Consider the following 13,642-nt stretch of genomic DNA (forward strand, 5'->3'; position numbering starts at 1 on the left):
CTAAGCATCAAGAATCCCAATAAAGCCATCTCTGCGCTTCTATAAACTTTCAGGAGAACAAATGTGAAAACTTGTCAGGCAGGTTAAACAACAATTTTTATGAGAACAACTTCCTATTCTTTGCTGTCAGAATCAGGAGACGAATCTTAATGACACAGTCAGAAAGAAACCAGAAAAGTTTCCTAAAGATTTCTCTACGCACTCTTACCGTGTGATTCAAAATGTCAACATGTGATTAAGAAACTAGATTATGGAATATAAGTAAACTTGTGTTTATCACTACTGACTTGTACACTGCTTTTTTACCAAAAGTACTGCATTAAATACTGACTGCTTCTTTAAGGTCTGGAATTCTCCTACTTCTAAACTAAATAGGTGTAATTCTGTCACAACTGTCACTGACCAAAAAAGCCTCTTTTTGGCCATAAAACTTAGTATTTTATGTGTGTGTTATTAAAGTGGTTAACACTTCATAGGAATAGCATGTATGACAAAAAATGCACACTAGTAAAATTAGAATGCTACTAATATACATAATAGTAATAGAACTCAAGGGAATTGATAAGAGGTGGTACCATTGTTCTTATTTAATAATACAAGTCATGGCTTACATCTATTTCTTCAGGAACACTGTGTGATTTCATGGATGAAAGCAGCTCCATTACAGGAATTACTTCACCAGTAAGCATTGGAATAATACTCTGACCCTGTACAAAAAAAGCAAAATGAAGCGGAAAAAAAAAAAAAAAAATTACACAATGAAGGTATCCCCTGCTTTTCCAAAGTTCGAGTTACACCACTTTGCTTTTATCAAAGACCTACATTAGTACCTGTTTTCAGTAACCAAAAGGAATCCAAAGAAGATTTTTGCTTTCACCAAAAAAAAAGGTAAAAAGCTAAAAGGGGTTGAGCACCTGTTTTGCAATGAACCCCTCTAAGAGGCAGCACATACCCTGAGCGCAGGAGAGGCCCTGCTAAGCTCCTTCCCCAGGAACTACCCTAGGCATCTCAGCATCAAGCTGCCTTAGCTTTGGATGGTGGTGAGCATCTGTCTCGATTTATTTTGTGCATTCCTTAGCAGGGTGTGTTCTAAGGTATCTGAGATGTGTAAGACGGGTTATGTTTTGGGTCTGGGAATGCTCAAGAACTTTTCCATGTAAATTAATGGTAATTGCTTCCTCACTTTACGGCCATTTCAGTGTATGAAATGTTCTATAGGAAGACTCTACTTTTGGATAGCGGGGAAAACCTGTATAGGACCAACAGGACAATAAAATATTAAGAACCGAAACCAAGAATGACACCCTTTGATAGAAACACTCGATAGCTTGTTAGAACACAACCCCAAACATGTCTACTATTTCAAAGCATTTCTAAAAGATGTATGTACTATTTAAAACTGATTTTCATCACTCATCATCGGGAAAATGCAAATCACAATTACTATGAGATATCACCTCATACCTGTTAGGATGGCCAATATAAAACAAAAACAAAAAGAAAACCCAGAAAATAACAAGTATTGGTGAAGATATGGAGAAATTGGATCCCTGTGCACTGTTGGAAGAAATATAAAATGGTGCAGCGACTACCCAAAACACTCTGGTGGTTCTTCAAAAAATTAAAAATAGAACTAGCATATAATCCAGAAATCCTACTTCTGTATATTTATCCAAAAGAATTGGAGACAGGCTCTCAAAGAGATATTTGTACTTCTGTGTTCAATGCAGCATTATTCATAATACCCAAGGTATGGAAACAACCTAAATGTCCATCTATGGGAGCATGCATGAAGAAGATTTGGTGTATACATACAACGGACCTTAAAAAGAAGGAAATGCTGCCATACACAACATGGATAAATCTTGAGGACACTATGCTAAATGAAATATGCCAGTCACAGAAGGATAAATAGTGCATTATTCCATTTATATGAGGTATCTAAGTAGTCAAACCCACAGAAGTCAAACGAATAACGGTGGTTGCTAGAGGCTGGAGGGAGGGAAAAATGGGAGGTTACTGTTCAATGGGTATATGGTTTCAGTCATACAAGATGAAGAAGCTGTAGAGATCTGCTGTATGATAATGTACATGTAGTTAGCAATATTACACAATACACTTCAAGTTTTGTTGAGGATAGATTTCATGTTAAGTGTCCTTTTCCACAATTTATTTTTTTAAACTTTTTTTAATGTTTATTTATTTTTGAGAGAGAGACAGAGACAGAGACAGAACATGAGCAGGGGAGGGTCAGAGAGAGAGGAAGACACAGAATCCAAAGCAGGCTCCAGGCTCTGAGCTGTCGGCACAGAGCCCAACGTGGGGCTTGAATGCACAGACCAAGAAATCATGACCTGAGCCAAAGTCGGATGCTTAACTGACTGAGTCACCCAGGCACCCCCCACTTTATTTTTTAAACTCTTTTTTTTAAGGTTTATTTATTTTTGAGAGAGAGACAGAGCATTAGCAGGGGAGGGTCCTTTACCACAACTTAAAAAATAAGAGTAAAGTAGTTTATAAGAAATTGATAAATTAATAAAAGATTTGCTTGATAGGAAAAAATAAATAAACTCATTTTCATTCTTCTGGGAATGACTTTCTTTAGTCAGAGTGGAATCACTGGCTTATCATTTACTGTTACATGCTATAATTAAATTGCCATGCCAAATTTAGAAAGGATTTCCTTTGATATTTATTTGAGATATAAAAATTCTTGTTAATTAAAGGTCATTGATGCATTTTATATTTAAAAATGAGGAAAAACTTGGAGCCTGGGTGGCTCAGTTGGTTAAGCGTCTGACTTCGGCTCAGGTCATGATCTCACAGTTTGTGGATTTGAGCCCTGCGTCGGGCTCTGTGCTGACAGCTCAGAGCCTGGAGCCTGTTTCAGATTCTGTGTCTCCCTCTCTATCTCTGCCCCTCCCCTGCTCATGCTCTGTCTCTGTCTCAAAAATAAATAAACATTAAAAAAAATGAGGAAAAACAAGCACAAAAAGGCTTAGAAATAGCAAATAACTCAACACTCAACGTCTACATTCACAATAAGGTTTAGTACTCAAATGCAAACTGAAATCATCACATATATTTTAACAATCAATAAAACAGACAAGTTTCCTTTAGAATTCAAGATAAAATTTGAATTATGTATCAAAAATGCAATTTTGAAATCTGTAGTTTCTAGAGTGAAATTCCAAGTTCAATATAGAACATCACAAACGCAGAGTGTCTCAAATGGATGATCTCTCATTTATTCATTACCATCACCCCTGCCCCCAAATTTCTGGACCATCCTGAATATGTAAACTTTTAGAGAGGTAGATAAACTGTCACATGTCCATTAAATTTTAGCTAAATATGTTTTCAAAACACATAAATAAGATCAATCTAACAGCTTTTTCCTCACTCACATCTCATGAAACTATCTTACTCAAACTTTTCAAATGTGTCTTTAAATCTCAGTCATTCCAAGAGTCATTTTTTGAGTGACTATACCCAGTTTTTCAGAAACTTGGGCTTTAAATGTGATGCTGTCTGTGGGAATTTTATGCTAAGTCCTAAGCCTCCTTGCAAGATATAGGTTTTATTTAAAAAAAAAAAAAAAAAAAGAATTCATCCTGTAGTAGCCTCCAAACATAACCACTCACTGTTTCTGTTTTTTAAAAGAATTTTTAAAATTCTTGTTTACAATTACAATCAACACAGGCAATTCAACAAGAATAATGACAAGCTATAAAGGGATTTCCTCATAAAGTGATTTTATCAGATGATAGCTATAAGTATCCAAAACTTGCACTGAATGAAGTCAGTGATTGATTCCAGACTCATGTGTCATCCCCAAATAGTATTTATTTGTTCAAAATAAAGTCATTTTAAGCACATGATGGGAGATTCACAGGGATTCAGTTATCAAGCAGCTTCTTTTCAGAAAGGAAAACTGTAGGAAAATACTTTCCCTTCAGTGTAGGCATATATATAGTGCCATAAACCGTATCTCAGATATTTATCCTAAGTGAATGGATATCTTCATCAAAGCTTAACAAAAAAAATTCTACGAGCCTGAACGCAGAAGAGACGCTAAAGTAAATCCCTCAAGTTTCTTTTCCTCCTTTGACTTCTCTAACTTGAACTTCTCAGCAGAAGAATGTTTCCCCTTTAAAAACCTTCTGTTGGTCCAAATACACAGAAGGGACACAATAACATTTTCAAGAAGAGCCCTTAAGAGAGAAATAAAACTGGGGCACCTGGGTGACTCGGTTGACTTCAACTCAGATCTGACTTGGATCTCAGCTCAGGTCATGATCTTGGTGCATGGGATCAAGCCCCCCATAGGGCTCTGTGCTGACACTGTGGAGCCTGCTTGGGATTCTTTCTCTCTCCATCTCTGCCCCTCCCCTACTTGCGTTTGCATGTAACAAGAGTGCAAATAAATAAACAAATTTATAAACAAACAAACTTTTTTAAAAAAAGAAATAAAACTTAAAAATTAATAGTGGTAAATTTCTTAAGTATAGGTTTCTAGTTTGAAAAAAAAAATCCCAGGAAAAGCAGAATTTTACTGGGTCCTAAATATCTTTATCTTGAGGAAACCCTACTAACTACTCCATAACTAGCAGGTACATCTACAGGTTGGTAAAAGTCCCCCCAGCACTTGGCACCCTACTCAATACCAGTAAGTAAAGGCCAGGCTTTTCTGGGTAAACGGAAACATCTTCTAAGTGTCAGATCTTTCCCCAGGATTACCTCTCCTCTGGCCTGGGAAGCTATTTACAAAAGTACAGACATAACAATTTTGTAAAGTAGGTCATTCTACAGGGTTTTGTATTTTCCTGGTTTAAGTCCCTATATATTCAAATTTTTAGAAAAGTTACTGTTCAAAGTACTATTATGTCTTAGGTATGCTAAGGAAAACCACAGTAAGGACAACCCAGCCACAGACTGGAGTTCAAACAGAAGGAACACTGAGGGTGGCCAGCCAGCAGCAATGGGAGTAAAAGCAAAGAACCCTTTCTCCATTAGAGATTCCCCTTCAGAACATCTCTGCCCTGCACTAAAATGGTTTGCATTTAATTTCCATAAGGGAAAGCGTACCCTTGCAATCAAATATCTCAAATACTGGTGCCTGTGCCCTAAGGACATTAAAAGCCATGGGATAAACATGGCATGCTTCCCTAGAGACTTATTACCAGAATAAGGTGAGGAATATCACTGGCAGACTGTAATATTAAATAGATATAAAATATAAACTGCATGACTTTTAAAAATACAATGTGAGACTTCAAATAAATATTATGCTTAGAACTGTGCCTGTACCCCCAGATATCTTAGGAGTATACTCACTTCCCTCCCGTTATAATAACTTCTGTGGAAATGTCTGAGAAGCAACGCCTTAAAGAAAATCTCATATAAAACTTAAAATTTTTAGTATGAACAAGTTATTCAAAACTTACTCTATACAAACAGAAAAAAGGTAGCAAAATTGCTATTATTCTCCACTTATTTAACTCTTCAGATCTAAGATATGGAAATTTTCATTTAGTTTATTCCATATAATTCCACAAAGGCTCTGTTCATTTTCAGATTCACTCTGTCAAAATAGTATGGCTTAAAGGCCTTAAGAAAAGTGGCCCTCAGGGGTGCCTGGGTGGCTCAGTCAGTTAAGTGTCTGACTTCAGCTTAGGTCATGATCCTGTGGTTCATGAGTTCAAGCCTGCATCTATGCTCACAGCTCAAAGCCTGGAGCCTGCTTCGGGTTCTGGGTCTCCCACTCTCTCTGCCCCTCCTCTGCTCACATTCTCTCTCTTTCTCAAAAATTTATAAACATTAAAAAAAAAAATTAAAAAGAAAGAAAAAAGAAAAGTAGCCCTCAGCCTTATATAGATACATGTCATGAGGTTGTACTTTTTGATAGTAAGCATTCTGTATCTTACCTGATCTTCCATTCTTTCTGTGCCTTCTAAGACTATTTTCTGGACATTTTCTTGCCTTTCCTAAGCAAGAGAAAATTTATTAAAGTTAAAATTAAAAAAACCATCTTGATACTTGTTTAGTTTTCACAATACAGTTAAATGGCAGACATGCTGTTGTGTAATTTAGTTCATGGGAAAAATACTTTCCACATTAGGGCAGGAAAAAAAGGGAGGGGGCAGGAAATTAATCCAACAAATTCCTTCTCTTATAAACAATACAAAATAAAATAAAAACACCCTTTTTTCTGCAGTTAAAAAAAGATAAATTGTCAGAAAACAGTCAATGTAACATCTGCATAGTTTCACAAAGGAAACTAATGATTTGTACTTTTCAAATTAAATAAGATCAAGTTGAATCTGGGGCTTCCTGATTTTAAATGATTTTCATGAACATTTAAAAAAACATGTATGCAAACATAGTAAAACACTATTCTTTTGAAAGACGCTATTTCTCTTCACTATTTGGTAAAAGCCTTGGAAGATTAATAATGCTTTAACAGACTTCCACAATAGTATCAAAACCGTAGAGCAGAAGAGAGTTAAACTTATTCTTCGGATCTGCCAAAAATACACCAAAATATAAATACCACTAAATATTAAACTGCAGGATTTAGGGGATGACAGTAATTTCCTCTGGCTCAATCTGCAAAATTAAAAGGAGCATCTCCTAGAAACCATTTCGTCCAATCTCATTTTACAAATTTCAGAACTTGGTAAAGTTAAAGAGACCAAAGGCTACATGGCGGGCTGCTTATGAAACACTTGTTTTGAACTGCTTGTACCTACACACAGTACTAAGTGAAAAACAGGGTCATGCAACGCAAAAAGAAAAAAAGGTTTTATGGTTAAAGGTTCCCAAGACAAACCCATACTCTAAAACTTATTACGATATTCTTAATTTCTCTGTTCTCGCTTTTTATAACAGAGAGCTATCATCCCCTGCCTTTAAGGGTTATTATGAAGATCACTGACGTCAGACTACTAGACCTATCTATCTAATAGGGCAGATGCAGGGGCACCTGGGTGGCTCAGTGGGTTAAGCATCGGACTTCAGCTCATGTCATGATCTCACGGCTTGTGGGTTCAAGCCCCGCGTCGAGCTCTGTGCTAATGGCTCAGAGCCTTGAGCCTGCTTTAGATTCTGTGTCTCCATCTCTCTCTGCCCCTCCTCTGTTCGTGCTCTGTCTCTTTCTCTCTCTCAAAAATAAATAAACACTAAAAAAAAAATTTAATAGGGCAGATGCAAATAATAGCTATTGTTTGAAATTAATTGCATATAATTTCTAAAAATTAGATATAAATGTATCAGAAGATAAACATTCAATGGCTAGATTAGCATGATTAATACGCTCAAAAATCACTCACCTTGTGCATCCATATCCTTCCTTTTCTGATAATATGTGTTAGTCTATCAACACACACTCTGTGAAGCGGGAGGTAGAAGCTAAGTTCGGTCTGTGGAAGTATAATTGATAGACCATATGTGCTCCTATCTCCATTCCAGTTTCCATCAAAGATCAATGAAACAATAATGACTCCTTTTTCAGAAAGGACAAAAAACTTCACATCTATAGCCCCACTCTCTGCGTTTCGAAGGATTTCTCCATTTAAGGTGTGGTTGGCAAGAAAAGTTATTTCTCCATCGCTGAGAAGTAGCTGTTCTGTCTTAGGAGCCCAAATGTGTCTTACTCTAGGACCAAGAATATTGTCCCAGTAAGCAAAGGTAGCTGCTAATAGAGGTGATTCACCACTTAGAGCAATCTCTGTCTTGGCAACAGCTGGAGATGGTGGTGGACAGAGATTCGACATCACTGCATCCCAACTATCACATTATCCAAATGCTCCAGGGATATCTAAACAATGACATACAAAACCAATAATTAGGTTCAGCAATTTTAAAGTCATAGCTCAGAAACTCAAATGATAAAGGCCTATGTGGTTTTCTCCTCTTCGGTCAAAAAGGATTTGAAAACATGTCCCACCAGCTAGCATGGCAAGTGCACATTAAATGCCTGTGAATATGATAACCTTGATACATAGTAAATTGTCACCTATATTCAGAGAATATACTTAGATATCCAAAATAATAATGACCTAAAAAAAAGGGCCTTTGAACATTAATATGAAATACTATACACTACAGCTAATGGAATAGACTCTCACTGTTCCCAAATATCTAGTCTATGTGCAATTCTATTATCACTGGATATTTGCTCCCTAAACCACAGCAACTAAAGAGGAGCAAATTGGGCAGGGGAGGGTTCTGCTACAGACCACCACACTTGTTGTGGGTTGAACCATGTCTGCCACAAAATATATGTTCAAGTCCTACCCCTCTGTATTTGTAAGTGTGACCTTATTTGAAAATAAATGTAATCAAATTAAGATGGGGTCATATTGGATGAGGGTGGATCCTAATCCAATGATTGGTGTCCTTAGAGAGAAAGATTTAGAGACACACAGACAAAGAGGAAATGGGGCTGTGTAAAGACAGATGTAGGAATTGGAATGATATGGCTACAAGCCAAGGAAAGCCAAACATGGCTGGTAACTGCTATGAGCTAAGGGGCAAGGAAGGATACTTCCCTACAGCCTTCAGAGGGGCATGTCCCTACAGACACCTTATTTTGGGCTTCCAGCTTCCAATACTGTGAGAATAAATTGTTGTTGTTTTATATTACCCAGTTTGTGGTACTTTGTTATGGCAGTCTTAGAAACAAGTAAAGACACCTGTCAATAAAAACATCCTAAAGCTGTTGGAGGCAGGGGGGACAGGGAAGAAGGGAGGAAGGAAAGCAAACAAGAAACAAAAACACAACAATCTGGGACCATAACAAAAATGAGCAAAAAGTCCTGTTATTCTCAACAAGCTCTCAGGGTACTGAAGCCCAATTCAGTGTTTAACATGACATTGAAACATCAAGAGGAAGATAAGTACATTTAATATGCTACTTAAATTTAAGGAAGCAGCATAGCATTGCACTGAGTTCATTACAAAGAGAGTTCTATGCTAAATGGCTAAAATTAAAAAAAAAAAAAAAAAACTTTAGCTATTTAGAACATGTAAAGAGCACAGTGACTGGATGGGATACTGGCCAAGCCTTTCAAACCACTGAGATAATACACACAGAGACAAAAGCAAACTGCCCAAGGTCACAGAGTCAGGCAAGAATCGAGGTCTCATAACATCTTAACCCACTGAAATATAACACTCTTAAAGTATATACTCTATGTGATATTAGTGTAAAATGAATAATTCTTGCCTAATATTAAAACTGAGGGGCACCTGGCTGGCTCAGTTGGTGGAGCATGTGACTTTTGATCTTGAGGTTGTGGGTCTGAATCCCAGGTAAAGAAATTACTTAAAAACAAATTTTTTTTTTTTTTTACATTTATTTATTATTGAGAGACAGAGAGACACAGAGAGTGAGCAGGGGAGTGGTAGAGAGAGGGGGAGGCACAGAATGTGAAGTAGGCTCCAGGCTCTGAGCTGTCAGCACAGAGCCCGATGTGGGGCTCGAACTCACGATCTGTGAGATCATAACCTGAGCCGACGTCAGTTGCCCAACCAACTGAGCCACCCAGGCACCCCTAAAAACAAAATCTTTAAAAACAATTGAATGCATATATTTAAAGACCCAAAATGAAAAGAACCATAAGAAACCATTTAAACCAAAAGAACCATTTAAGCAAGTCTAAAATTGTGGAATGTGTTCATCATAATGATAAAGGATAGCAATTAATAGGTTAGTTATGATATACCTATCTTTGATTGCAGGACTGCTTTGGGAGGTACATTTGATCTGTAACTACAATTCATTTACTTAAAGAATTTTATCTGCATCTTGTCAAGAGAGTTCAGAGACTGTTGAAAAGCAGTAGCTTCTATTTTTAGAGTATTAGACGAGCATTTTTATCATGCATGTCAAGGATAGGTATACGGATCTTTGCAAAAACACTTTATTGTATGCATGTGTAGAAATGATTTAACAAATAGGCAGTTTATGTATGTATCTTTTAGTTCCGTAATTCATTTAGGCAATGTTTACTTTTTAATGTGTCATATCAACTTAATAGTCTCAAAAGACTATACTGGACATACACCGTCTAGTTTATTTACAATATCTACTGTTTTGGATACAATTTCAACAGTTTACAATGACAGAATACAGGAATGTAATTTGAATTAAAACTGTAATGATGTTATTTGTCATCATTAGTAACAACAAACTGGAGGCCAAGGAGATGGGTTAACACATAGCCACCAAATTGTATTGTAACATTTTTCTTTTGTTCTTCTGTTTTGAATAAAAAAGGTGAATATTTGGGGCACGTGAACCCCGGGCTCAGTCCGTTAAGCATCTGACTTCAGTGCAGGTCATGATCCCATGTTCGTGGGTTCAAGACCCTGTCTGTGCTGACAGCTCAGAGCCTGGAGCCTGGTTCAGATTCTATGTCTTCCCCCCTCCTCTCTCTGCTCCTCCCCCTCTCACACTCTCCCCAAAATAAATAAACCTTAAAAAAAATTTTTTTAAAAAGATGAATAATCATAAGAACAAACCTTTACCTCAAACATTTCATCGTTACGTTGAAAATAGAAGCATTTCCTAAAACCGAACTGAGCCCTAGAGCAAAATCTGGTTGGATTATGGGGATGGGGAGATTTTTACCAGATTGTGAAAATTCAACTATCACAGACCATTAATTACATTTAGTCTCATTGCTAGTCTCATTAGAAAGAAAAGAAAGGACAAGGTCCATGCTGAATTGTTTAGCTTAAAATCCTTTCAAAATTAATAATTTTGAGAAATGAAATGTTACAGAGAAGAATAGTTAGGAGAGCTGTAAAAATACTTTTACTAACACTTAAAGTCATCATCCTTGGTAAGGAAAATCCATATATATAAAGGTGGCTGCAAAAAATCAGGCCAAAACCAATAGTCTTTTATCTATATATCTATATGTAGTTGGCTACTCCAGAAGGTAATCAAGCAATAGCCATAAGAGTCTTTTGAGGGAAGCCAGGATCCAAATTGGGTGACACGGTGGCTTGCCACTCCTGTAAACAAAGAATAGGGTTCATGAGGATGTACCAATATACTTACTGAAAATCATCCAACATATGCAGGCATAAAGATTATATTAATTACCATCTGTAAAACTTCTGGCAGAGTAGTAGGTTTGAAGCTTTGCTTTTTCTTAAACTTTTGCTAAAAATCAGCCGTCTCTTCTCTCACTGGTATTTACAAAGTTGGCTGGCCCACTGCTGTTGTAAATCAGAATTGTGCCATCATAAGGCTCACATTTCTTGTGACCATGCTTTCAGTTTATTTTCTCCCAGCCCTAAAAGAAGCAGGATCCTTAACCAGCCCACTTCCTAAAACAGATGATGCTCAGGCCAGCTTTAATGACAGAGAACTGTTTGTTAACACCAGACTGTGGGCAACACTTTCTAAACTTTTATCAGGCTAGATTCGTAAATGAAGTTTAGGATATCACTATCAGGCTATCTCTGACAGATCCAAGTTTCTCACATAATAGGAAGCCTAACCCACACAGCTCCTTAGAACTACTTAATTACCATAGGGCCCTAGGGCAGGCTTGAAAGACAGGAGTCTTCATTGTTTTTTTTTTTTTTTTTTTTTTTTTTTTTTAAGTTCTTTCCCCCCCAAAGCAAATTTTGGACTGCTAACAGAGCCAAATAAAGAGACTATTTTATCAACTTTATAAAGAGGGAAAAAAAAAAAAATCTTTAGCTCCAATGCACTGTTTCCTGGAGCAGGTTAGTGCTGGCTTAGTGCACCATCAGCAACGTTGTCTAGAATTTCTCTCATTTTTGTTTTGGATGTATAAAAAGCAGACATCACCAGGTGATTTTCCAACTAATTGCGGGCTTTCCCAAAGCAGCAGGGTTTGGCGGAGGTGCTGGCCAAAGGTATCTGCATCACATAACACCATCGTATTCCAAGTATTCTGACTCTGTATTATTAAGCTTTCATATAATATACTCTAGCTTCTGTGATATTTCTTCCCATTATGTTAAAAGTTTCCTTAAGCCTGAGAAAGATGGTATCAGTATTTTTCAAGTTAAAAGTACAAATTAAAAGTAATGCCATACGTGTTGTGTCCCCTTGCTTTGCATCACAGGTGAGGGATGGGAACAGTCGGAATCGAAAATTATCCACTGGCCACAACCAGGCTGTTACTTTGCTAGAGCCCAGCTAGCAATCTCCAGTGTTTCTCAAAGGGCCATCTCTCTTGGGCAAGTTCATGACCTCCCTCTGCTGAATACAGAAGACTGGTGAGTTCACGGGGTGACTCAGACCCCGTGTGGGCACAGTAGTCATGTAATCAGGGCACTTCTTTCTGCAAAAGATACCATCAGCCAAGTGATGCTCAAGTCAAAGGTCACTTCCTTTAAGTAAGTCTGTGTAACCTCGGAGCTGTGAAGCAAGTCATGACCCACACAGTGGGAGCACAGCCCAGTCTAGAATCGCTCCCCAAATTTACAAGGCATCAGCAATCTCTAGAAACTTCGATTCGAATTGGGTAGCTATGTGGTATAACCCGGGCCACCATCCCACCCCGCAGTTATCTCCTCTCGGACCCTGACTCGGGGTTCACCGCGCACCACCTGCCCCTGGCCTTTCCCAGGACCAGGCCTCCCAGTGCCGGAGGCGCCTTTCCCTAGAACCCGCGGTGCAGGTGGTGCGGCGGGCCCCTCTGGGTCTCACATAGGATTCCGGAAAGGGGCCGGCTCGGGAGCTGCGAGCGGGAAAGCCGGCTAGAGGCCCGGTCTGCAGCCCTGGTCTCCCTGCCGCCGCTGCCGGGAAGGCGGGGGCCCGGATGGAGGCAACTCCACTAGTCACCAGCTGGAAAACCTGATGCCGGGTTTCGGTCAGGGAGGACCAACCGAGCCCGGAGGATAGGTGCCACCGCGACCGCCCCCGCGCGGTCCCAGGACCCGGACCCCAAACAATCGCCGGCCCGCCGGCTTCTCACTCACCCACTCGCCACCACCATCGACTCAGCCGCGGCGGGCGCAGGGACCGCAACCGCAGCCCGGCCTCCGCCCCGCCCCGCCCCTGGCCCCGCCCCAGGGCCCGGCCCCTCGCTCGCGTTCCGGCCCCAAAAACCCCTTCACGCCGCAGTTGTTTCCCGCCTGGTGCTCCTCTGAGTAGATTTTACCCAATCTTTCGCTCGTCATCTTCAGCGAATATTGTGAAAGCAAGCGGAGGGGAGAAAGGATGAGGAAAACAAAAGCACACACCTCCGAAGCACACACCTCCTGATCTCCCTGGACCCCGCCCCCGAAGGGAAGAAACCGGGCAGCAGGGACGGTTGACGCTTCAAACGCCATCTTTTACGTGGGCGGAAGAAGTCGCTGCTTAATTTCGTTTTCCTCGTGGGACGCCGTAGGTGCGTCTTGAAGTTTTCTTTTTTTTTATTTTTTTTAAAGAATTGTTTTTTCAACGTTTATTTATTTTTGAGACAGAGAGAGACAGAGCATGAACGGGGGAGGGTCAGAGAGAGGGAGACACAGAATCTGAAACGGGCTCCGGGCTCCGAGCTGTCAGCACAGAGCCCGACGTGGGGCTTGAACTCACGGACCGCGAGATCATGACCTGAGCTGAACTCGGCCGCTTAACCGACTGAGCCACCCAGGCGCCCCGCGT

The 13,642-nt window shown here is 39.4% G+C and overlaps 1 protein-coding gene and 1 long non-coding RNA gene across 9 annotated transcripts in view; one reads left to right on the forward strand and one right to left on the reverse strand.

Moving 5' to 3' along the window:
* Window positions 1–13,324, reverse strand: part of C9orf72 (C9orf72-SMCR8 complex subunit) — a 27,312-nt gene extending 13,988 nt beyond the window's left edge. Inside the window, exons 1-6 of one of the 8 annotated variants that reach the window (XM_049624568.1) lie at window positions 13,237–13,324; window positions 12,085–12,250; window positions 10,831–11,025; window positions 7,332–7,819; window positions 5,928–5,987; window positions 612–707 (exon numbers count right to left, since the gene is read on the reverse strand). In XM_049624568.1, the coding sequence (XP_049480525.1) occupies window positions 612–707; window positions 5,928–5,987; window positions 7,332–7,775 (600 nt within the window). In that variant the 5' untranslated portion in view covers window positions 7,776–7,819; window positions 10,831–11,025; window positions 12,085–12,250; window positions 13,237–13,324. Of the gene's footprint in view, window positions 1–611; window positions 708–5,927; window positions 5,988–7,331; window positions 7,820–10,533; window positions 11,026–11,116; window positions 11,233–12,084; window positions 12,879–12,972; window positions 13,040–13,236 lie in introns of those variants that run through there. The other 7 variants (XM_049624561.1, XM_049624503.1, XM_049624445.1 and 4 more) reach the window with 7 other exon arrangements.
* Window positions 13,301–13,642, forward strand: part of LOC125918587 (uncharacterized) — a 21,709-nt gene continuing 21,367 nt past the window's right edge. The window contains exon 1 of the long non-coding RNA XR_007456492.1: window positions 13,301–13,385. This is a non-coding gene — a long non-coding RNA (uncharacterized LOC125918587). The remainder of the gene's footprint in view (window positions 13,386–13,642) is intronic.

This window comes from Panthera uncia, chromosome D4 (assembly GCF_023721935.1).
Source record: "Panthera uncia isolate 11264 chromosome D4, Puncia_PCG_1.0, whole genome shotgun sequence".
Taxonomy (NCBI): Eukaryota; Metazoa; Chordata; class Mammalia; order Carnivora; family Felidae; genus Panthera; species Panthera uncia.